The sequence below is a fragment of the Pan paniscus genome, chromosome 14 (assembly GCF_029289425.2).
Source record: "Pan paniscus chromosome 14, NHGRI_mPanPan1-v2.0_pri, whole genome shotgun sequence".
In the NCBI taxonomy this organism is placed as follows: Eukaryota; Metazoa; Chordata; class Mammalia; order Primates; family Hominidae; genus Pan; species Pan paniscus.
Window position 1 is genome coordinate 111,258,899 of NC_073263.2, and position 18,847 is coordinate 111,277,745.

The 18,847-nt window shown below is 49.2% G+C and overlaps 1 protein-coding gene across 1 annotated transcript in view; it reads right to left on the reverse strand.

The window, feature by feature from the left end:
- IRS2 (insulin receptor substrate 2) overlaps positions 1–18,412 on the reverse strand; it is a 31,685-nt gene extending 13,273 nt beyond the window's left edge. Inside the window, exon 1 of the mRNA XM_034936972.3 lies at positions 14,287–18,412. Within this exon, the coding sequence (XP_034792863.1) occupies positions 14,287–18,304 (4,018 nt within the window). The 5' untranslated portion in view covers positions 18,305–18,412. The remainder of the gene's footprint in view (positions 1–14,286) is intronic.
- Between the last annotated feature and the right edge of the window lie 435 nt (positions 18,413–18,847).

An 18,847-nucleotide genomic window follows, 5' to 3' on the forward strand; every position in this document is an offset into this window, starting at 1 on the left:
TTCCTACACGAAAAGGAAGTTGGACTGTGTGATGATTGACACAGTCACATTTCCTGGTTTCCCAAGGCTGTGCCTGAGTCCTCAAAGGCCTTTAAGAATGGATTCAAGAGAGACGTAACTTTCTAACCATCTTCTTAGTAACCAAGGTGACAAAACTCAGGATCAAGCAGATGCATACAGAATAGACAATAGTTCTGTCCTGTGTGTTACAGACTTAATGCCTTCTCTTCCCAGAGAGCATCACGCAGTGATATTCCATTCTGGAAAATCAGCTCGACCATTTTCCCTTTTTTTTTTTTTTGAGATGGAGTCTCGCTCTGTTGCCCAGGCTGGAGCGCAGTGGTGCAATCTCGGCTCGCTGCAACCTCCGCCTCCCGGGTTCCAGCGATTCTCCTGCCTCAGCCTCCTAAGCAGCTGGGACTACAGGCATGTGCCACCACACCTAGTTAATTTTTCTATTTTTAGTAGAGATAGGGTTTCATCATATTGGCCAGGATGGTCTCAAACTCCTGATCTTGTGATCCACCAGCCTTGGTCTCCCAAAGTGCTGGGATTACAGGCGTGAGCCACCGTGCCTGGCCCAGCGTGACCATTTAAACATTTCCAGTTACATGATTTTGTAATATTCAATACATATGAAATTTCTATAAAATAATTGTTATTTCCCTCATTTTGCTTAGAGAATGATGGACCATTTTACAAATTCTACTTGGAATAACTAGCAGCACAGTTCAAGCAGATAATTTAAGAATTAGGTCCTCTTTCACCATTAGTTTTCTACATATTTCAGGAAAACTAAGTCAAATGGAGCCTAAATTCTGAAGATAGACCTAAATGCTCAACCACATTTTTAAAATTATGCAGGCTACAAATAACTGCACACAGTTGGCTGGAGCCCATTTATTAAACGTGCACTTTCCTCACCAGCAGGCTAAGAGGACATCAGGGCACCCGTACACACCTAGCCCTCACCTTCCCCAAGCTCTTATGCCCTCAGCAAAACCCATGCCCTTGGCTCTTTCCTGTGAAGCCAGGATCTCTATGAAACAAATGGAATACATTGGAAAAATACATTTTCTGCACATTTTTTCTAACTTCTATAATTTTCATTTCCAAATTAGCTGAAGAGTGAAATTGATTTGTTTGATAAGCCGATGGTTAGCAGGTCCTACAGTTAACCATAATGCACGGGGCATCCTGCCTCAAGGCAGAGTTCGAAATAAGCGGATTCAGCTTTTAGTTTGTCAGAGGGAAAGGCCTTGTGTTTTTTTTTTTAAATGACGGCTGTGTGTTACCAGAAGATACAGAATCAGGCAGGAGCCAGGCTTGCCAGGACCACATCCTCTCTCTACAGACTGGGAAAGTTTCTCCAACAGCAGGAGCCAGGCTCAACGGCGGGGCAGGCATATACATGGCCTACCATCTTCAGGCCTCAGATTTTCCATTAAAAAACAGGGATAGCAACAAGATCCAACCCTACGCATAGGTTATCGGGATTCAATACCATTTTTAAATGTCTTATGAATTATAAGGTACGCTACAAACGTTAAGTTTTCAGAATAAGGCATGTCATTCCATGATTACAAACTTCTGCTTTTGTTCTGCAGTTTATCCTGTAAGCACGTCCCAGTAGTTTCCCCAACCTCAATGGTATCTCAGTGTCTTCATTCCACTAGATCACTTCTAGGTCTTTTCAAATTTTATATACTTTTGAGGAAGAAATTCGAGTTGACGTATACTCTACCAAGTCACCACCACCACCCAGGGATACCACCACCATGATGATGGAATTGATGGCTACAGTATGAAAATTTTTAAAAGCTCTGCATATTATTGTTCCCAAGGGCTCTATCTCCCTCACACACTGTGACATGTGAGCTAACATCAGTAGCACGGCTGGCCGGGCTCAATTCCTCCTGGTCCTTTACCACCTCTTTCTCTTCACTTTCTCCTTTGAGCCTTAGCTCTCCATGCCAGCAACACTGGCCTCCTTCTTGTTCTGGAACATACCGGGCAACCTGCTGCCCCAGAGCCTTTGCACTGCTGTTCATCCCCTTTGCCTACTTGGATTCCTCCCTTAACATCCATAAGACCGGCTTCCCCTGACCTTCAGGTTGCTTGGCTCAAATTTCCTTTCCCCCCGCTCCCTTCCCTGCTTCATTGCCAGAGCATTTCACCACCTATAGTGCTTCATCTCCTAAATGCACATCCAAATTAAGTTTACTTCCTAGGTTTCAAAGGCAGACAGCTCACTGAAGACTCGCCCACTTTCTGTTATTCTTTTTAGCTTGAAAAACCAAATCTGTTTCTCTCTAGCCTATTCTTTCATATTGCTCAAATGGATGAAGTATTTTTGAGATAGTCTATATGCAACAATTGTCATCTTTGTAATGAAAACATGCAGAAATTTAACAGTTTGAATACATTTAAAAATTAAAGGGAGATCTCACCATTTTTGCCATCGTCCTTTCTGCCCCCAACTTTCTACCTTTCTCAAGCAACCCATAAGTAAAGTTCCTATTTTTCTTTTTTTCTGAAAACTGTAAAAGGTGGCAAAAGGTGAGAATGGGAGGAGACTCATCTGTGACTAACTCCCCCATCAGCCTCATGGGTGGGTGACTTGGAGCTCCCCAACCCAATGGGACTTCCTTCTTTCGCCTACACTGGCCACCACCATGGAGGGCAGGGAGGCCAAGAGCGGGAAGCAGCCCTTTGAACCGGTGGGGGCTGTGGTTGGCAGGAAAGGAGGGGGCTTTCCTGAACAGGCTAGGGATGCCTATAAAAGAATGTGATCAATACTCTTAACGCAGCCTTTGGGGCTGCCTACAAAAAGCAGCCAAGAAACCTGACAATGGGGAAGTTTCTGGAATACTACCATTTACAACAAAGACTGAGCACAGAATGAAATACCAGGAGAGCTTGGAGGCAAGGCCGCCAAGAGCTCAGGGCAAGCTGACATCTAGGAATTGGGATAGCAGCAGAATCAAAGCTACTATTTTTCAGAGAAGAAAACTTACAAACACTACCTCATCTGATGCACCCCAGGTTCACGCAGGGGTGACGGGGTGAAACATCTGAGTGGTCCCAGCTGTGAATGGGACCAGTACTGTGAATGTTCCAGCAAGGATATCCACTGTCGCAGCAGAGACATCCCGTGAAACATCCCATTCTCTGTGCTCAGCCAAGATTGCCTGCGGGGTGGACACTTATGAAAAGGATCAGAGGGGCTGCCCAGAAAATGGTGCACGGTGGGATGCTGCCAAGTTGACTCTGAAGGCACCTAGGGAACAGAGGCCAGGCTTCACATTTCTTCTGCATCTCCCAGGACATCTACTCTTGTGCTGACACACGCTGAACTCTCAATACATTGATTGGCTTAAAATATCAACTGTGTTCTGCGTTTTGGAAATGGCTGAAGACCCAGTGATTCTAAACAGCCCAGCGAACCTGGACAGATCAAGACTCACACAGATGAATGTGTATCACCCAGACTTGTTCTAAGAACTTCATTAAATGCTCCCTGCTGGGAAAACTTGGACATTTCATTGCAGTGATTATTTCATCTGGAACTAGGAACACTGATAAGCTAAGCTGCAAATAACAGTAAGACGGCAAACTGAACCAAGGTGTGTCCTTTCTACTGGACCACTGAAACTTTCATCTGTCCCCAAACACCAAAATGCCCTTACATGTAGAAGCTACAAAACCTTTAGGAGAAAATTCTCATTTAAAAAACTTGTCAGAACAAATAATCTCAACAATGTCTTTGCATCAATGAATGCAAATTCATGGATGTTTATATCTAAAAGGGTTTTGTGTAGCCTTTGTATCTAGTATTTTCATGCAGTTCAACATTAATATTTTAATTTTTTCTCTTTTGCTTTCTCAGCCAGCTAAATTAAAGTTAGTTTTCTGAAACTGACTGCAATTAAAATAAATTTACAATCCTGGATTTATAATACTTTAAAAGAGAAAAAGAGATTTGGTACTTTTGCAACTAATACATTTTGCTAAAGCATACCCAAATATACTTTCAGTTGAACTATACATTTAGTAGATGTCTACTTGACAACATAAGTTATTTGTACAAGTCTCAGCACACTCACTTGATATATAGAACTGGAAGAGGGTATGGGTAGCTTATGGATTTGTTTTCTGTTTCATTTGCGTGTGTAAAATGTTATTTTAGGTTGCTTTTATGCAGGAAGACAATAAAAAGTGAATACCTACTATCATACCAGAATAAAACTGAAGCAAAGCACTTTAGTAATTTATTTTTTTAAAATGCACCAAAGGTGTGGGGTAAGAAACTGACCACAAGACTCTTCTTTTCCAGGAATTTCTGCTGTCTGGGAAGTTCAGAAGCCCTGCAATGTCCACAGTATACTAGGGTCCCAGTACCTCCATTTCTGACCTCTTCAAACAAAAACAGTCTCTGCTCAATACACTCTAATCCACGACTTGCTTAATCCTGCTTATTGCGTGGAGTTTCTAAAGGATTATGGGCATGGTTTTTAAATTTAGTAAAGAAATTCTGGCCTATTTCCAAAACTTTTCTCCCTGCTTCACAATTCCCCTTATTTATCCATCCATCTGGGTATGGGAAGTCCCAAACAAAGAAAGGAGGGCAGGGAGGCTCACCCAGCATGCGCTGGGCCCAGGCAGCGCAGGGCAGTCATGGGTGAGGGTGGCCACTGAGATGATGGGATCGGGGGCGGCTTCTGCCGCAGACCCAGGAATTCACGGGGTCAGATGGTCCCTGACTTCAGTCCCTATTTTCGGTGGTTCATAGCACGGAGCGGTGCAGGTAGGTGCACGCTCTTCCCAGGTCCTCTGCAGAAGGCAAAAGTTCCCAGACGCACCCAAACCTTGCTGGGGAAAAGGCTTCTGGCCGATTCATGAAGACCCCCAGACCACACGTCTGCAACAGTCTTCCTGACTAAATTGGTGGGTGCTCAACAAACCCATCACTGCAACACAGGGCGCTCCGAACATGGCTTTCTTCTTAACCTGGAAGAAGGTCCGTAACTCCATTCGCCCAGGTAGCAAAACTGCTTTCCTGCTTTGCTCATCCAGCCAGGTCTCCAATCTCACCTGCTGTTTGGTGGGTCACGGGGCTCACCGCTGGGGGTGCTGGCCAGGAAGGAAGTACTGTCTCTTGATGCTGAGGGGCCTGACGGCTCACACAAAGCAAACACTGCACTGCCCACAAGAGTTCCAGGCCACAGATTTGCCTATTACATTTTTTAAAGTGTGAATATCTTAAGAATTTTTATGTGTTTGCTAAAGTGTTTCTTTCTCCTTTTGAAAGTGAGGTTATACCCACGTCATTAGAATAATGGCAGCTTCTGTGAAATTAAATTTGTATGAAAACTATTTATCTTCATATAAAAATCCAGTTAAATGATTTTTTTCCTGAGAATTAAAAAAAAGGAAAAAAACAAGGGCTATTAAAAATAAAAAGGCACTGACAAAATACTCAATTCCCCAGAAGATAACCACCTAGCAACAACTGATTAGTTAGTTATTGGTCCTTAGGCAAATTCTAAATTGATTAGTTTTCAAATAAACTCATTAAATGGGTTAATGACTCATTTCTTAGAAAAATGTTAATGGACTTATGCATAATGGGGAATATATGATATTTCACTTATAGAACAAGCACCTGTCTTAGAGACACAGAGAGCAGTGACCGAACACACCCGCTGACTCATCACTGTGTCACCGCCCAGGCTGAACCTGTTACACAGAAGCCGCCTTCAATTCTGCTAGATAATCTAGGCCTTTAGATTTCACTGGGGGTCTTCATGAAACAATAACTTTGTTTCCTTTTCTTTAACAAAGTAAATACATGACCTTAAATATTTGCCAAATCTTCTCCCCACTCAGTAAACACCGTCCACATAGTCATGAACAGCCATATTTCTCTGATTTATAACGCGTTTCTTCATTAAGGAATTCTGCATGCTCTATTTCTGGCTTTCAGGGTTTCTTTTAGTCTATGGATGAAGAAAGTTACTAAAATATTCCAAAGTAAAAAGACTAATATCATTTCTACAAATACAAAGTTGTTCTAAAGAGCATAGGCTGTATCCTGGGAGAAAGTTATTCATCAAGATACAAAGAACCAACTGAGATGTGTCATTGTTTGTATCACATTCTCCTACTCTTTCTTGATGATATCTACAAACAACTCTACCACTAATTGAATCAGTGACCTTGACTAAGACTCCGGACCTCACACAGCCTCTGTTTTCACAACCTTAAATAACTAAGTTACATTCTATCAACGGTTCTCAACTCTTCCTTCTCAGAACACCCTTGTATATTTTTTTCGTATTGTCACCACCTGAGTTGCAAGAGTTTTAATGTATTTGATGGTGGCGGTGGCGGGGAGGTATCTTACCAAGTATCATATACAGTTTGCTTTACCAAGAGGTAATGAAAGACAGCCAGAGGAATCTAAGTTTTCCACTTTGTTGACACATCTAGAGGTCCAGGAAGCATGACTGGAGTCCCCAGAACAGATCCATCACCAACTTGATTGTCAACTTTAAAATTCACTAGTAACATCACAGCCTTGAAAATAGTATCAAATACTAAACTCTCCAAACCGGTGGATGTAAAAACTGATTACAATAAATAGAGTGCTTTCCTACCAGTCTTCCTCCTCAATGGTCCCCATTTTTCTTTGAATTGATACCCAGTGGAAGAAAAAGGGGGGGAGATTAACTATCACTCCAGCAAAATATTAACTTAAATGTTGCTTGAGGCAAGGGTCTAGAATAAAATCCTAATGTAATTATTGCATATGAGCTTCCCAAGCAGACAATATGACATTAGAGAACTGGGCTAGGGATACCAAGATATTATGAGGTTGAACCCGACACTCCTTCTCCTTTTGGCTCAGAGATCTGGAGCAAGTCATCTGGCCTCTCTACACTGTAGGTTCTTGATTCCAAAGAATGGGGTTCATGGTGGTTCTGCCTATGCCATAGGATTTTTTGGAATATTATACAATATTGTATATAGGAAAATGTCTTACCACTATAAAGGGAAGAAAAACACCTTTTGAATTTTACACAACTCTTTTAACCCCAAGAGAAGAGTGGCAGGCAGTTATCCGTTAATATTGATCAGAATAATGGTACATCGTCATTGCATTCAACTTCAATAAGATTCTTTCAAAATCTTCAGTTGCCAGTTGTCTACCAAGTTGCAGGATTATCTGTTACACTTATACTTTGGAGGCCAAAGATTGACTTATTTAAGTCCATAGAATGCATAGAGAAAGCACTATTTCATATTCTTAAATATTAAAGATTAAGCATTAATACTATGCAAAATCTTTCTTTCTTTTTTTTTTTTTTTGAGACTGAATTTCACTCTTTGCTGCTCAGGCTGGAGTACAGTGTCACGATCTCAGCTCACTGCAACCTCTGCCTCCCTGGTTCAAGTGATTCTCCTGTCTCAGCCTCCTGAGTAGCTGGGACTACAGGTGCATGCTACCATGGCTGGCTAATTTTTGTATTTTTAGTAGAGATGAGGTTTCTCCATGTTGGCCAGGCTGGTCTTGAACTCCTGACCTCAGATGATCCACCCACCTCAGCCTCCCAAAGTGCTGGGATTACAGGCATGAGCCACCATGCTCATCGAAGAATGAGTCATTCTTAACATAAACATAAGGATTTTAAGGTAACAAAATCACATAGTATAATAGGATTGTAAAGTAACAAAATCACATAGTATAATGAACTATATCATAATATCTGTTTTTATGCATTGAAAACAATTGAAATTTCATACCACACCGTAATAACTGACTCAAGTATTTGTACTAACTGTATAGGGATAAAGCAGCAGTAGACTATGCTTAAGTTATAAAGTTTCAACATGAACAAAGAACAAATCATTAATACTTGAATTTCAGTTATGGAGAAAAATATCATATCCAGCCTCCTGGAGCATGACTGGATGAGATATTATGGAAACACACACACACACACACACACACACACACACACACACACACACACCAGCCCCAAATACATGTTGCTGGAAAACCTGATACTCTTTAAAATGAATATTAAAAGATCCAGCATTAGGCCGGGCGCAGTGGCTTATGCCTGTAATCCCAGCACTTTGAGAGGCTGAGGCGGGAAGATCACGGGGTCAGGAGATCGAGACCAGCCTGGCTAACATGGTGAAACCCCATCTCTACTAAAAATACAAAAAATTAGCAGGGCATGGTGGCATGCACCTCTAGTCCCAGCTACTCAGGAGGCGGAGGCAGGAGAATCGCTTGAACCCGGGAGGTGGACGTTGCAGTGAGCCGAGATCACACCACTACACTCCAGACTGAGTGATAGAGCGAGACTCTGTCTCAAAAAAAAAAAAAAAAAAAAAACCCAGCATTTACAGGGTGCAATGCATGTGATCACTTATTTTTAAAAAATATATCGTGGGTCAAAATATTTGATCGAATATTCCAAATTTCAGTAAAAACACAGTAAGCAAGGAATATTTTATAAACCTTATTTGTGTATATAGATATCATATATGACATAAGAAAACTGGACAGAGTTTCCAAGGCTTCGCCTTTACCCATTCAAGTTTTACAGTGTCTTTGGACACATAAAAGTGACTCTATACAAACTTAGTATTTTTCTAGTCTAATAGAAAATTAATCAGAACCACCAAATTGACTATTTTATCATTTGTAAACATGTAACCTATAAGTTTTAATCCAATCTATTTCAGAATTCTTATGTAATGAATTCACTTAAGTAATAAAGCTATAACACACAGAAGTATCTTGCATTATTTGCACCTACAGAGCAAAATGTTGGTACACAACATATACTCCAACTCTTTCTATACTAACCTTCACCTATGCATTGTATTTTAGCACCCAGTTAATGTAAGTCTCTGTAGCTATCTTGAAAGAAATTGAAATCAGTAGCAATCATCAACCCCATCATCTCCTCCATGCCAAATGATGACTTTACTAGTTTTCTTCAGAAAAGTCTAGCACTGAACTCTGCGTATAATAATCTACCTTAAATGAGTCAGAATAACCACTGCAATCTTGAAGAACCCACTCAAACTAAATATAGAAAGAGTGTCCCTATCTAAACTTGGACAGCATTCTTTTCACAAAAATCATGATCTGACAGTTAATATGTTTATAACCAATACTTTTGGACATTCAGAAAATTTTGTTTTCATTTGTTCATTAAAACGCCAACATTAAAATGTTTTGTTCATTTTGTATAGAAATATACATTCTGCTGTCATCCGTACTAGAGAAATGAAACAGAATCCACCTGCATTACAGCTGTCCAAATGCAGGATGGGGGGCGGGGGGCACAGCACTTTGCTTCACCCAGTGTTTTCCTCATTCTACTTGGCAATGCAGATGAAAGAATAAAGTTACATTTTCCCTTAAGTTTATAAGGTGAAATGGGAACACTTGATTCTGTGCTACTCCCCCTAGAAAAAAACCAAAACAAACAAACAAAAACCCTTTCTACTTGCCAAATCTGATACCAAAATTAGCTCTTAGAACTATGCTTCTAAAGAAAATGCATTAGTGGGAATTTTCACAGAAAACCCATTATACTCATGCTGTTACTAAAACTTTTCCAAGTTCTTCTCTTCAGAAAAAAGAGCCTCATTTTAAATACTCATACTTCTAAAGAAAATAAAATATCAATTCTCTACTAAGATTCCTTTTTGGGTGGTAGAAAAACAAAAGAATCACACATTTTCCTACTATGTTTGATAAGCGCAGTGCTACCATCAAAACTGCAGGAATGACCACCCTCATTAAATCGACCCCAAAGAATGAACCCCCAGACTAAACAATGAGTAGTCAAACAACCTCAGGGTTCTGTTTTTCTTTCAATGCATTCGGCATTAAGAGGCGATTTTTAAAATGTATATTCTAATTATACATTTTCATCTTGTCAACATCTCTTAATATAAAAACAAGTCATAAAAGGTAATCAGAAGTTCAGTCTTAACATAGTTTCAGGATTACCATACTGTTTTCCCTAATTGTTACTTTTCTATGTAATTTAGAACACTACTTTGTTACAATCTGTTCATAAATATCTATGAACAGATCTTAAGTTACATAAAGGGGGAAAACAATGGCTCTTGGGAGCCTGGAGCGGAACTAGCAATAAGCAGTAAAGGTAAGCAATTTTTAAGGTGCTGGCTCCATTTTCAGACTATGCTGTTACTGTTTGTTTCAATTTAAGAGTACCCATTTACAAAAGTGTCTTTCCTGTATACATTCATGGTTTCAAAGCAATAAGTATCAACAACTGGATTTATTAGCATCTTCCTTTAGAAGAGCTTAAAACACTCTTGATGTTTATGACCTCATTTACCTTCCAGCGGCCTTGTGACACAGAAAGGGGAGGATTATAATTACCCCCATTTTACAGACAGGGAAAGTGAGAAGGCAGGATTAAGTGGCTCTCCCATAGACACACAATGACTCATTAAGATCAGCAACTAGAAACCTGGTTTCCTGATTCCTGGTTTAGTGTTCCACATACTATGCTTCCTTCTATGAAGTACTATTTTTGTAAAGGTTTCTCTTTCAATAAAGGAAACAGAACAAGTCATGTGACTTTCATTCACGAAAGCCCGTGTGTGTTTTCACTAGCACCTTAGTTGTCTGCTCCTGCGAAAAGGGCAGCAGCAGTGCACGCTATTGTCTTATTATGGCCAGAGCCAGCCAACTAAAGCAAACTAGCACCCGCCACAGCAAACAGAAAGCTTGTGTGGTTTGTCAATCACCTCACTGGATTTCTGAATTTAGGAAAATTCTCTGCTTTACGACTTCAAAAGGCAAAACTTTTCAACGTAAATCGTGATTTTATTGTCCCTTTGGAAACATATCTCTTATCATTCTTTCCCCTTAAGAAATGATAATCCTTTTATTCAACAAAATTTAAATATGGATACTTTCAGTAGTAATTCTGATCTAATCTGTCTTATACATACATACATATATATATGCCAATTTTAGAATAAAATCCCTAAAATCACTAAAAAGGAATACTAAAACAGCAAATTTTATGGCATTCATCAATCTACCATCCTAACACAAAAACATATAAAGTTAATTTTAAAAATCAGTTTTAAAGCACAGGAAATTCGTAGCGTCTTTCCAATTCCCAAACAACAACGAAACCTAACAAATTGGTTAGAGTTTTCCACATGCACACACACCAAAAACACATGATAAGTAACCTTAACCTGCCCTCAAATAAGATGCATAATCTAGAGTTTGCTCTGGACTAATAAAAACAGATGTACCTGAGATATACTTTTTAACTGGCTCTTGCATTGAAAGCCCACCCCCATTCACGATTCTATTGTAAACAAGTGCCAGACATGGCTGGAACCTTACCTCTCTGCTATCACTTATGCAAATACCAAACATTACCCACATAACCCCCAAATTATTCTGCATCAGCATCACTAACGAGGTCTTCCCATGCAGAACAGGAAGAGCTCAGGGTGGAAACACAGGCCACTTCTAAGAGCCAGGCAGGGCAGGGGGCCGCCCAGGAAGTGCTTTCTCTATTTCATCTTCAAAGAAATGCTTTGCAAGTCGGCCTTCTACAAATCATTTCCTCAAAGGACACTGATCTACTGTGAACTCTGTATTTATGAGCGTCCCAAACAAATTTCTAGTGCATGTATGAGTTAAATAAAAGTGGATATTTATCCCAAGTTCCTAAATGCTTCCTTTCTGTCTCAACGGACCACAACTTTGGTGCTATGTAGACCAAGGTGACACTAGCCTTTCCTATTCTGCTGTTCTCTGTGTTCAACTTACTTTACTAGAAACCCAATGGGGCAGATATCTCTTTTTTTCAAAATGTCGTTGCGCATGGTGGACTGACTGCAGTTGTCTATTTTGATTTAAGAGTCCTTTTACTTCTTAGAAGAGGGTTCATCATGATACCCACACAAACTTCGGACAAACAGCAGCCCCAATGATCTCTCATCTTTGTTCAGCAGCTACAGAACACAGGCTTCTGTCTGGACTTCAGAATCAAGAATCCTATGGGCTGAAAGGAATTTTACGCAGGTGGGAAATCTTAAACGAAAGCTCAATCCAGTCTCTAAATAAACTTATCTCTTAGAGTTCAACATTTTCACTAGCCTGAAAAGGGCATTATTTCCTATTTGGACCCCAATTCTGAATGTATCGGCTTCATCAGAAACGCCTTGCGTCCCTCCAGGCCTGGAGGCACAAATTCCAGCTTATGGCGCCTGCTATGGCAGAGCCCACTGCTGGGGCCCCAGCTCCACCCAGTCCAGGTTTGTCCCACCAGCTCCACTGAAAGCAGGAAAAGGTGTTATGTTCTTGGCTGTTTTCTGATTAGAATCAGATTCGGGCAAGATGTAATTTACTTTCATGTTCACTCTGGCATATACCCATTTGTGCAGACCATAAATATGTGTGTTTTTCCCCACTCAATTATACTGCTGCTGCTGCTGCTGCTGCTGCTGTGTTTATAATGGTCTGTGTCTTATAAGGCAGCTAATCCTTCAACTTTCTGACACACTAGCAATAGTGTATAAGTAACTCCAACCAAAGTGACCTTCAGCTGAGAATCACTGTTCACAGGATACATTCTGGCGACTTCCAATGATTTAATTGGATGCTGAAGCACCACACTCCTGATAATTCTCTGTGACTCTTTTCATCTTCTAGCATACGGTTTTAATAAAGGAAATAGCTTTTCTCTATTACACTAGAATAACAGAGAGTTCACCCCACAGCTATAATTTTAAATCCTATGGACCGACAGTCCTAAGTATACTATAAAACAGATACTGGATTTAGATAGCACTAAACTGGTCTATTTAAGAACAAAAGGCTGTGAATCTCCAGCCCACCTTGATCCTCATCTCATGACCCTTGAAGACTGTTTACACCTTAGGCTCACATCTAATCCGGCATCCAAATTTTACTATATGTTTCACTGTTCCCACAAAGCCTCTATCCTGCTAGGAACCCTACAAAGAAAACAGCTACAAAATTAAATAAAGTCTCCCGAATTGAGCATTCACCTTTCCCTCTCATCTCCCCGACCCCAAACACCATTCAAAGTTTAGACAGCCAGAATGCACCACTGGCTGCATTCTGCATCAGCTCTCTCTCCTCATGGATATTTGATCAGAACGGGAAGAACAATACCAGGCACCCTCCTATCCAGTTGTTCTTGAGAAGACCTGTGTTGTCTTTCCCTTGTTTTCTCCAAAGCACTGATTGTAAATCCTGGCTGCACATTCAAATCACCTGGACAACTCTGAAAAATGTCCGTCCCTGCCTCCTAGCCATCTCATGTTTCACTTCAATGGGTCTGGGGTGAGGCCCAACAGGTAATTTTTCAATCCTCCCCAGGTGAGTCTCACCTGGGGCAGGGCCCTCACAGGGTGGTCCCCCGGCCAGCAGCATTGGCATTATGCGGAGACTCACTAGAAATGCACAGCCTGGGCCGCGCCCCAAAGCTACAGCATCGGAAACTGCGGGGTTAACACAGGCCAGAGATCCATGTTTCAGCAAAGCCTCCAGGTAACTCCCACATATGCTCAAGTTGAACACCACTGCATTAGGCTGTGTGCAGCCTTACCGTTTCACCCCTTCAGAGAAAAACAATGCCTCTGATGGAAAAGCTCCCACAGTTTATGTGTAGAATGGAAACGGTTAACTGTCGCTATTAGCAGCCATCAAAATGGATGCTCATTTCTTAAATGACTTTCAGGTCTGAACCTTCAAGCTCACCAAGAATCAGGCGGAGCCCAGCTCCAGGAACACAGGGAAAGGTGAAAGCTGCGGCTGAGGGCAGCCGTCCGGACCCGAGGTCCTTCCAGAAGGACGGACCCACGCACCCAGATGAAGACAGTCGGGTGCCCCGCGGCCTCTAGTGTGGCCGGTCTGGGAGAACTTCCACTGTGTTAAGGGACAGGGGGCTGTGGGACGCACAGAATGGGTGAATGGGTGGGGCCTCAAAAAATCAGTCTCCCTCCCACGCGGAAAACGTCACATTCAACTCAAAGACGAATGTTCCTGGCAAGTTCTCTGAGGGAAGAGAACAGGGCAGCCCGCAGAAAAACAAAACAAGGAGCCAGTGCCAGGCTGTTGGCTTCTGGGTCAAGGTCCCCAAAAAGTGAGAGCAGTGAAACCCGAGAGGCTCCCTCAGCGCCCCACCCCTCCTTCCCACCAGACGCCAAGGCAAAGGGCCTCCTCACCTTTCACGACGGTGGCCTCCTTCAAGTGGTGGGACAAGAAGTCAATGCTGGCGTAGGTGTTGGCAGGGGGCAGGGCACCGGGACCCGGCCCCCCGCACCCGCCGCCGGTGCTGCCGACGCCCACAGCGCTGATGAGACCCCCGAGGCTTCGGGTCCGACCCCAGGAGCTCTTGTCTCCCGGCTGAGGAAGCGGCGGCGGCTGCGGCTGCGGCTGGGGTGGCAGCCCGGGCTCCTCCCTCACGTCGATGGCGATGTAGTTGAGACCATTCTGGAAGCCGGCAGAGGTCTCTCTGCGCATTGGCGATCCACCGCTCCCAGGACAACCGACCAAGCCCCCGGGCTGACCCGGGGTCCACGGCCGGCCCTGCGGTGCCAAAGGGGGCGCCGGCTGCAACTGTCGTGGGGAGGTGGGCGGCTCGTCGCCCCCTCCAGGGCCGACACCCACGCCGCCCTCGCTGCTTTTCCTGAGAGAGACATTTTCCACGGAGGCCGAGTTGTGGCGCTTGGGGTTGTGGGCGAAGGACGGGGACACGGGGGTGACCGTCGTGGTGGAGGAGAAGGTCTCGGAACTGTGGCGGCGGCGGCCCCCCTGCGGGTCTGCGCGGATGACCTTGGCGCCGCGGTGGGGGTCCGGGGGCTGGCTGGCCTGCAGGAAGGCCTCGATTCCCGACACCTGCTCCATGAGGCTCAGCCTCTTCACGCCCGACGTCGGGCTGGCCACGCGGGCAGCTTCTGGCTTCGGGGGGGCCGCGATAGGTTGCGGCGGGGTGGCGGCCACACCAAAAGCCATCTCGGTGTAGTCACCATTGTCCCCGGTGTCCGAGGACAACGATGAGGCGGCGCCCGGGCCCTGGGCGGTGGCAACGGCCGAGGCGGGGGGCAGGCGGTACAGCTCCCCCGGGGGCGGCGGCGGTGGCGGCGGCTGCAGAGACGACGACGGGGACGCGGACGGACGCGGGGGCAACGGCGGATACGGGGAGGAGGCCTCGGGGGACAGGAGGCCGTCCAAGGAGCCCACGGGGTGGCCGCTCGGGGCGCCCGGCTTAGGAGACTTGGGGGAGCTGAAGTCGAGGTTCATGTAGTCGGAGAGCGGAGACCGCTGCCGGCTGTCGCTGCTGGTGCCCGGGGTGCCTGAGCCCAGCGACGAGGCCGGGCTGCTGGCGGACAAGAGCGAGGAGGACGAGGCCGCCGACGCCAGCAGGGGAGGCGCGGGCGGCGACAGGCGGGCCCCGGGCTCGCCAAAGTCGATGTTGATGTACTCGCCGGGGCTCTTGGGCTCCGGTGGCAGTGGATACTCGTGCATGCTGGGCAGGCTGGGCAGCCCCTCCAGGGACAGGCGCGTGGGCCTCACCGCCCGGCCGCGCTGGCCCAAGAAGCCCTCCGGGCGGCCGCCGCCTAGGCCGCCGCTAGGCCGCACGGGCGAAGGCACTACAGGGTGAGGGGGCTGCGTGGGGCCGGCCCCGAAGGCGCTGGCTGCCTGGCTGGGCCCTGGCGCGGCCTGAGGCTCCAGACGCTCCTCCTCCAGGATGCGCCCCACGGGGGAGCTCATGAGCACGTACTGGTCGCTGTCCCCGCCGCAGGTGTAGGGGGCCTTGTAGGAGCGGGGCAAGGAGCTGTAGCAGCAGCCGGGAACGCCCCTGAGCGGCTCCCCGCCGGGGTGCAGGGCTGCGGAGAAGAAGTCGGGCGGGGTGCCCGTGGTGACCGCGTCGCTGGGGGACACGTTGAGGTAGTCCCCGTTGGGCAGCAGCTTGCCATCTGCATGCTCCATGGACAGCTTGGAACCGCACCACATGCGCATGTACCCACTGTCCTCGGGGGAGCTCTCGGCGGGCGAGCTGGCCTTGTAGCCGCCCCCACTCGCCGGGAATGTCCTGCCCGCCGCAGAGGTGGGTGCTGGCCCCGCAGGCCCCGCAGAGGGCACGGCGGCGGCGGCGGCTGCCCTGGGCTGCAAGATCTGCTTGGGGGCGGACACGCTGGCGGGGCTCATGGGCATGTAGTCGTCGCTCCTGCAGCTGCCGCTCCCACTGCCCGCGAGGGCCGCGCCGGGGGTCATGGGCATGTAGCCGTCGTCTGCCCCCAGATTGCTGCTGGAGCTCCTGTGGGAGCCGATCTCGATGTCTCCGTAGTCCTCTGGGTAGGGGTGGTAGGCCACCTTGGGAGAGGACGCGGGGCAGGACGGGCAGAGGCGACCCGCGCTGCCCGAGAAGGTGGCCCGCATCAGGGTGTATTCATCCAGCGAGGCAGAGGAGGGCTGGGGCACCGGCCGCTGCCGGGCTGGCGTGGTCAGGGAGTAGGTCCTCTTGCGCAGCCCTCGGTCCAGGTCCTGGGCCGCGTCCCCCGAGACCCGGCGGTAGGGGCGGCCACAGTGGCTCAGGGGCCTGTCCATGGTCATGTACCCGTAGAACTCACCGCCGCCGCCGCCATCTCGGGCCGGGGGCGTCTCCGCGATGGACTCGGGCGTGTTGCTTCGGTGGCTGCAGAAAGCGCGCAAGTCGCCTGGGCTGGAGCCGTACTCGTCCAGGGACATGAAGCCGGGGTCGCTGGGGGAGCCTGAGGCGGAGGCGCTGCCGCTGGAGGGCCGCTGGCCGGGGCCGTGGTGCAGCGGATGCGGCAGAGGCGGGTGCGGGCCGGGCGGCGGCGGGTAGGAGCCCGAGCCGTGGCCGCTGCTGGACGACAGGGAGCCGGGGCTGGTGGCGGCGGGCGGCGAGTGCGCCACGGGCATGGACATGGAGCGGCTGTGTTGCAGCGCGCCCCCTGCCGGCAGCAGCGCCACCTTGCTCCCGCGGCCGCCGCAGCCGCCGCTCAGGGTGTGCGAGCGGCTCAGGGGCGCGCGCACCGGCCCGGGGCTCAGAGGGCTCCCAGCCACCGACACCGGCCTGGCGCCCGCGGCCGCCGCTCCCGCCGCCGCGCCGCCGTCGCCCTCGCTGGCGGTGCGCACCCGGCACGAGCTGCACTTGGCCGCCGGCGGGGTGGCGGCCAGGCTGTCGGTGCGCGAGCGGCGCACCAGGCCCGTCTGGCTGGGGGGCAGGTTGACCAGGTGGTGGTGGCGGCGCGCGCCGGGGACGCTGATGGGGTGCGTGGCCGACGACCCCGACGATTGGCTCTTACTGCGCGGCCGGAACTCGAAGAGCTCCTTGAGCGCCTTCATGGCCTCCAGGATGGTCTCGTGGATGTTCTGCGCCACCACCGAGTCGTCCGCCTGCATCCACAGCTCGCCGGGGCCTGTGACAGCCGAGCGGCCCACCTCGATGAAGAAGAAGCTGTCCGAGTGGCCGCAGCGGCGGATGTTCATGAGCTGCAGCGTCACCGACGGCTGCTCGCAGTTGAGCTTCACGAAGCCGATGGTGCGCGCCGACAGGCACAGACGGTACACCCCCGTCAGGTTCTTGCTCTGGCCCAGACCCTTGGGCTTCAGGTTCACCTGCCACACCTCACGGTAGGCGGCCGTGGCGGGAGCCACCAGCCCGTAGCTGTCCTCGGCCCCGGCGGCGCCGGCAGAGCCGCCCAGGGCGCCGGGCAGGGAGGCGCTGCAGGACGCGGCGGGCGCGGCGGTGGGGGGCGCGTCTCCGGCGGCCGCGCGGCCCTCGCTGACCAGGTCGGTGAGCGCGCGGTACCAGCCCTCCTGCTCCTGCTCGTTCTCGGCGGCCACGGCGAAGTACTCGTCCTTGGTGTAGAGGGCGATCAGGTACTTGTGCTTGGCGTCGGCGCGCTTGTTGATGTTCAGGCAGCAGTCGAGAGCGATCACCCGTTTCGGCGCGCCTGCCTTGCTCCGCCACTTTTTCTCGCTCTCGTAGTACTCGAGCCGCGGCGGCTGCGGCGCCGACCCCCCGCCCGCCGTCGCCTCGTCGCCGCCCGCGCCGGGCCCGCGCAGCACGAAGAAGCGCTTGTGGCCGTGCTTCTGCTTGCGCAGGTAGCCGCACTTGCGCACGCTGTGGTTGTTGTTGTTGTTGTTGTTGTTGAGGTTGGGGCCGTCTCCGCTCGCCGGCCCGGGCGGCCCCTGCCGCGGCGGGCTCGCCATCGCGGGCGCTTCAGGCCGCGCGGCCCGGGCCCGGCGCCCAGGGGTTGGGGCGAGGGGCGGAGGGGGCGCGGGCGGGGGCGGCTCCCTCCCACCCTTGCGCCCGGCCGCCCACCCGAGCACGCGTCCCTTGGGCCCAGGCGGTGGGGAAGGTCCGGGGAGGCCCGCGGGGGCCAGCACCGCTCGGCGGCGCCGCGCCCTCCGCGCTCTGGGGCTCCTGAGGATGCCCGGCGCGGGCGGTGGCCGCCCCCCTCCCCGGCTGCCTGCGGCCGCTGCCTCCTCGGGCTCTCGGGCGGCGCCGGGGGACGCGCTGGCTGGGCCGGGAGTCGGGGTCCCCGAGGCGCGGGGCCGAGCCTAAGGCGCGCGCGGCCGCACCGGGGCTGCTGCCGCCGCGTCGCGCTCCGGGAAGCCGGGGTGCGCCCGGGCGCTCGGGGTCCGCGCCGCCGCCGGGGCTGCTGCTGCTGCTGGTGCTGCTGCTGCTGCTGCCAACGGCGACCCGGGCTCGTCGCGGTCCCCGCCGCACAGTGAGTAACACATCGCGCACCG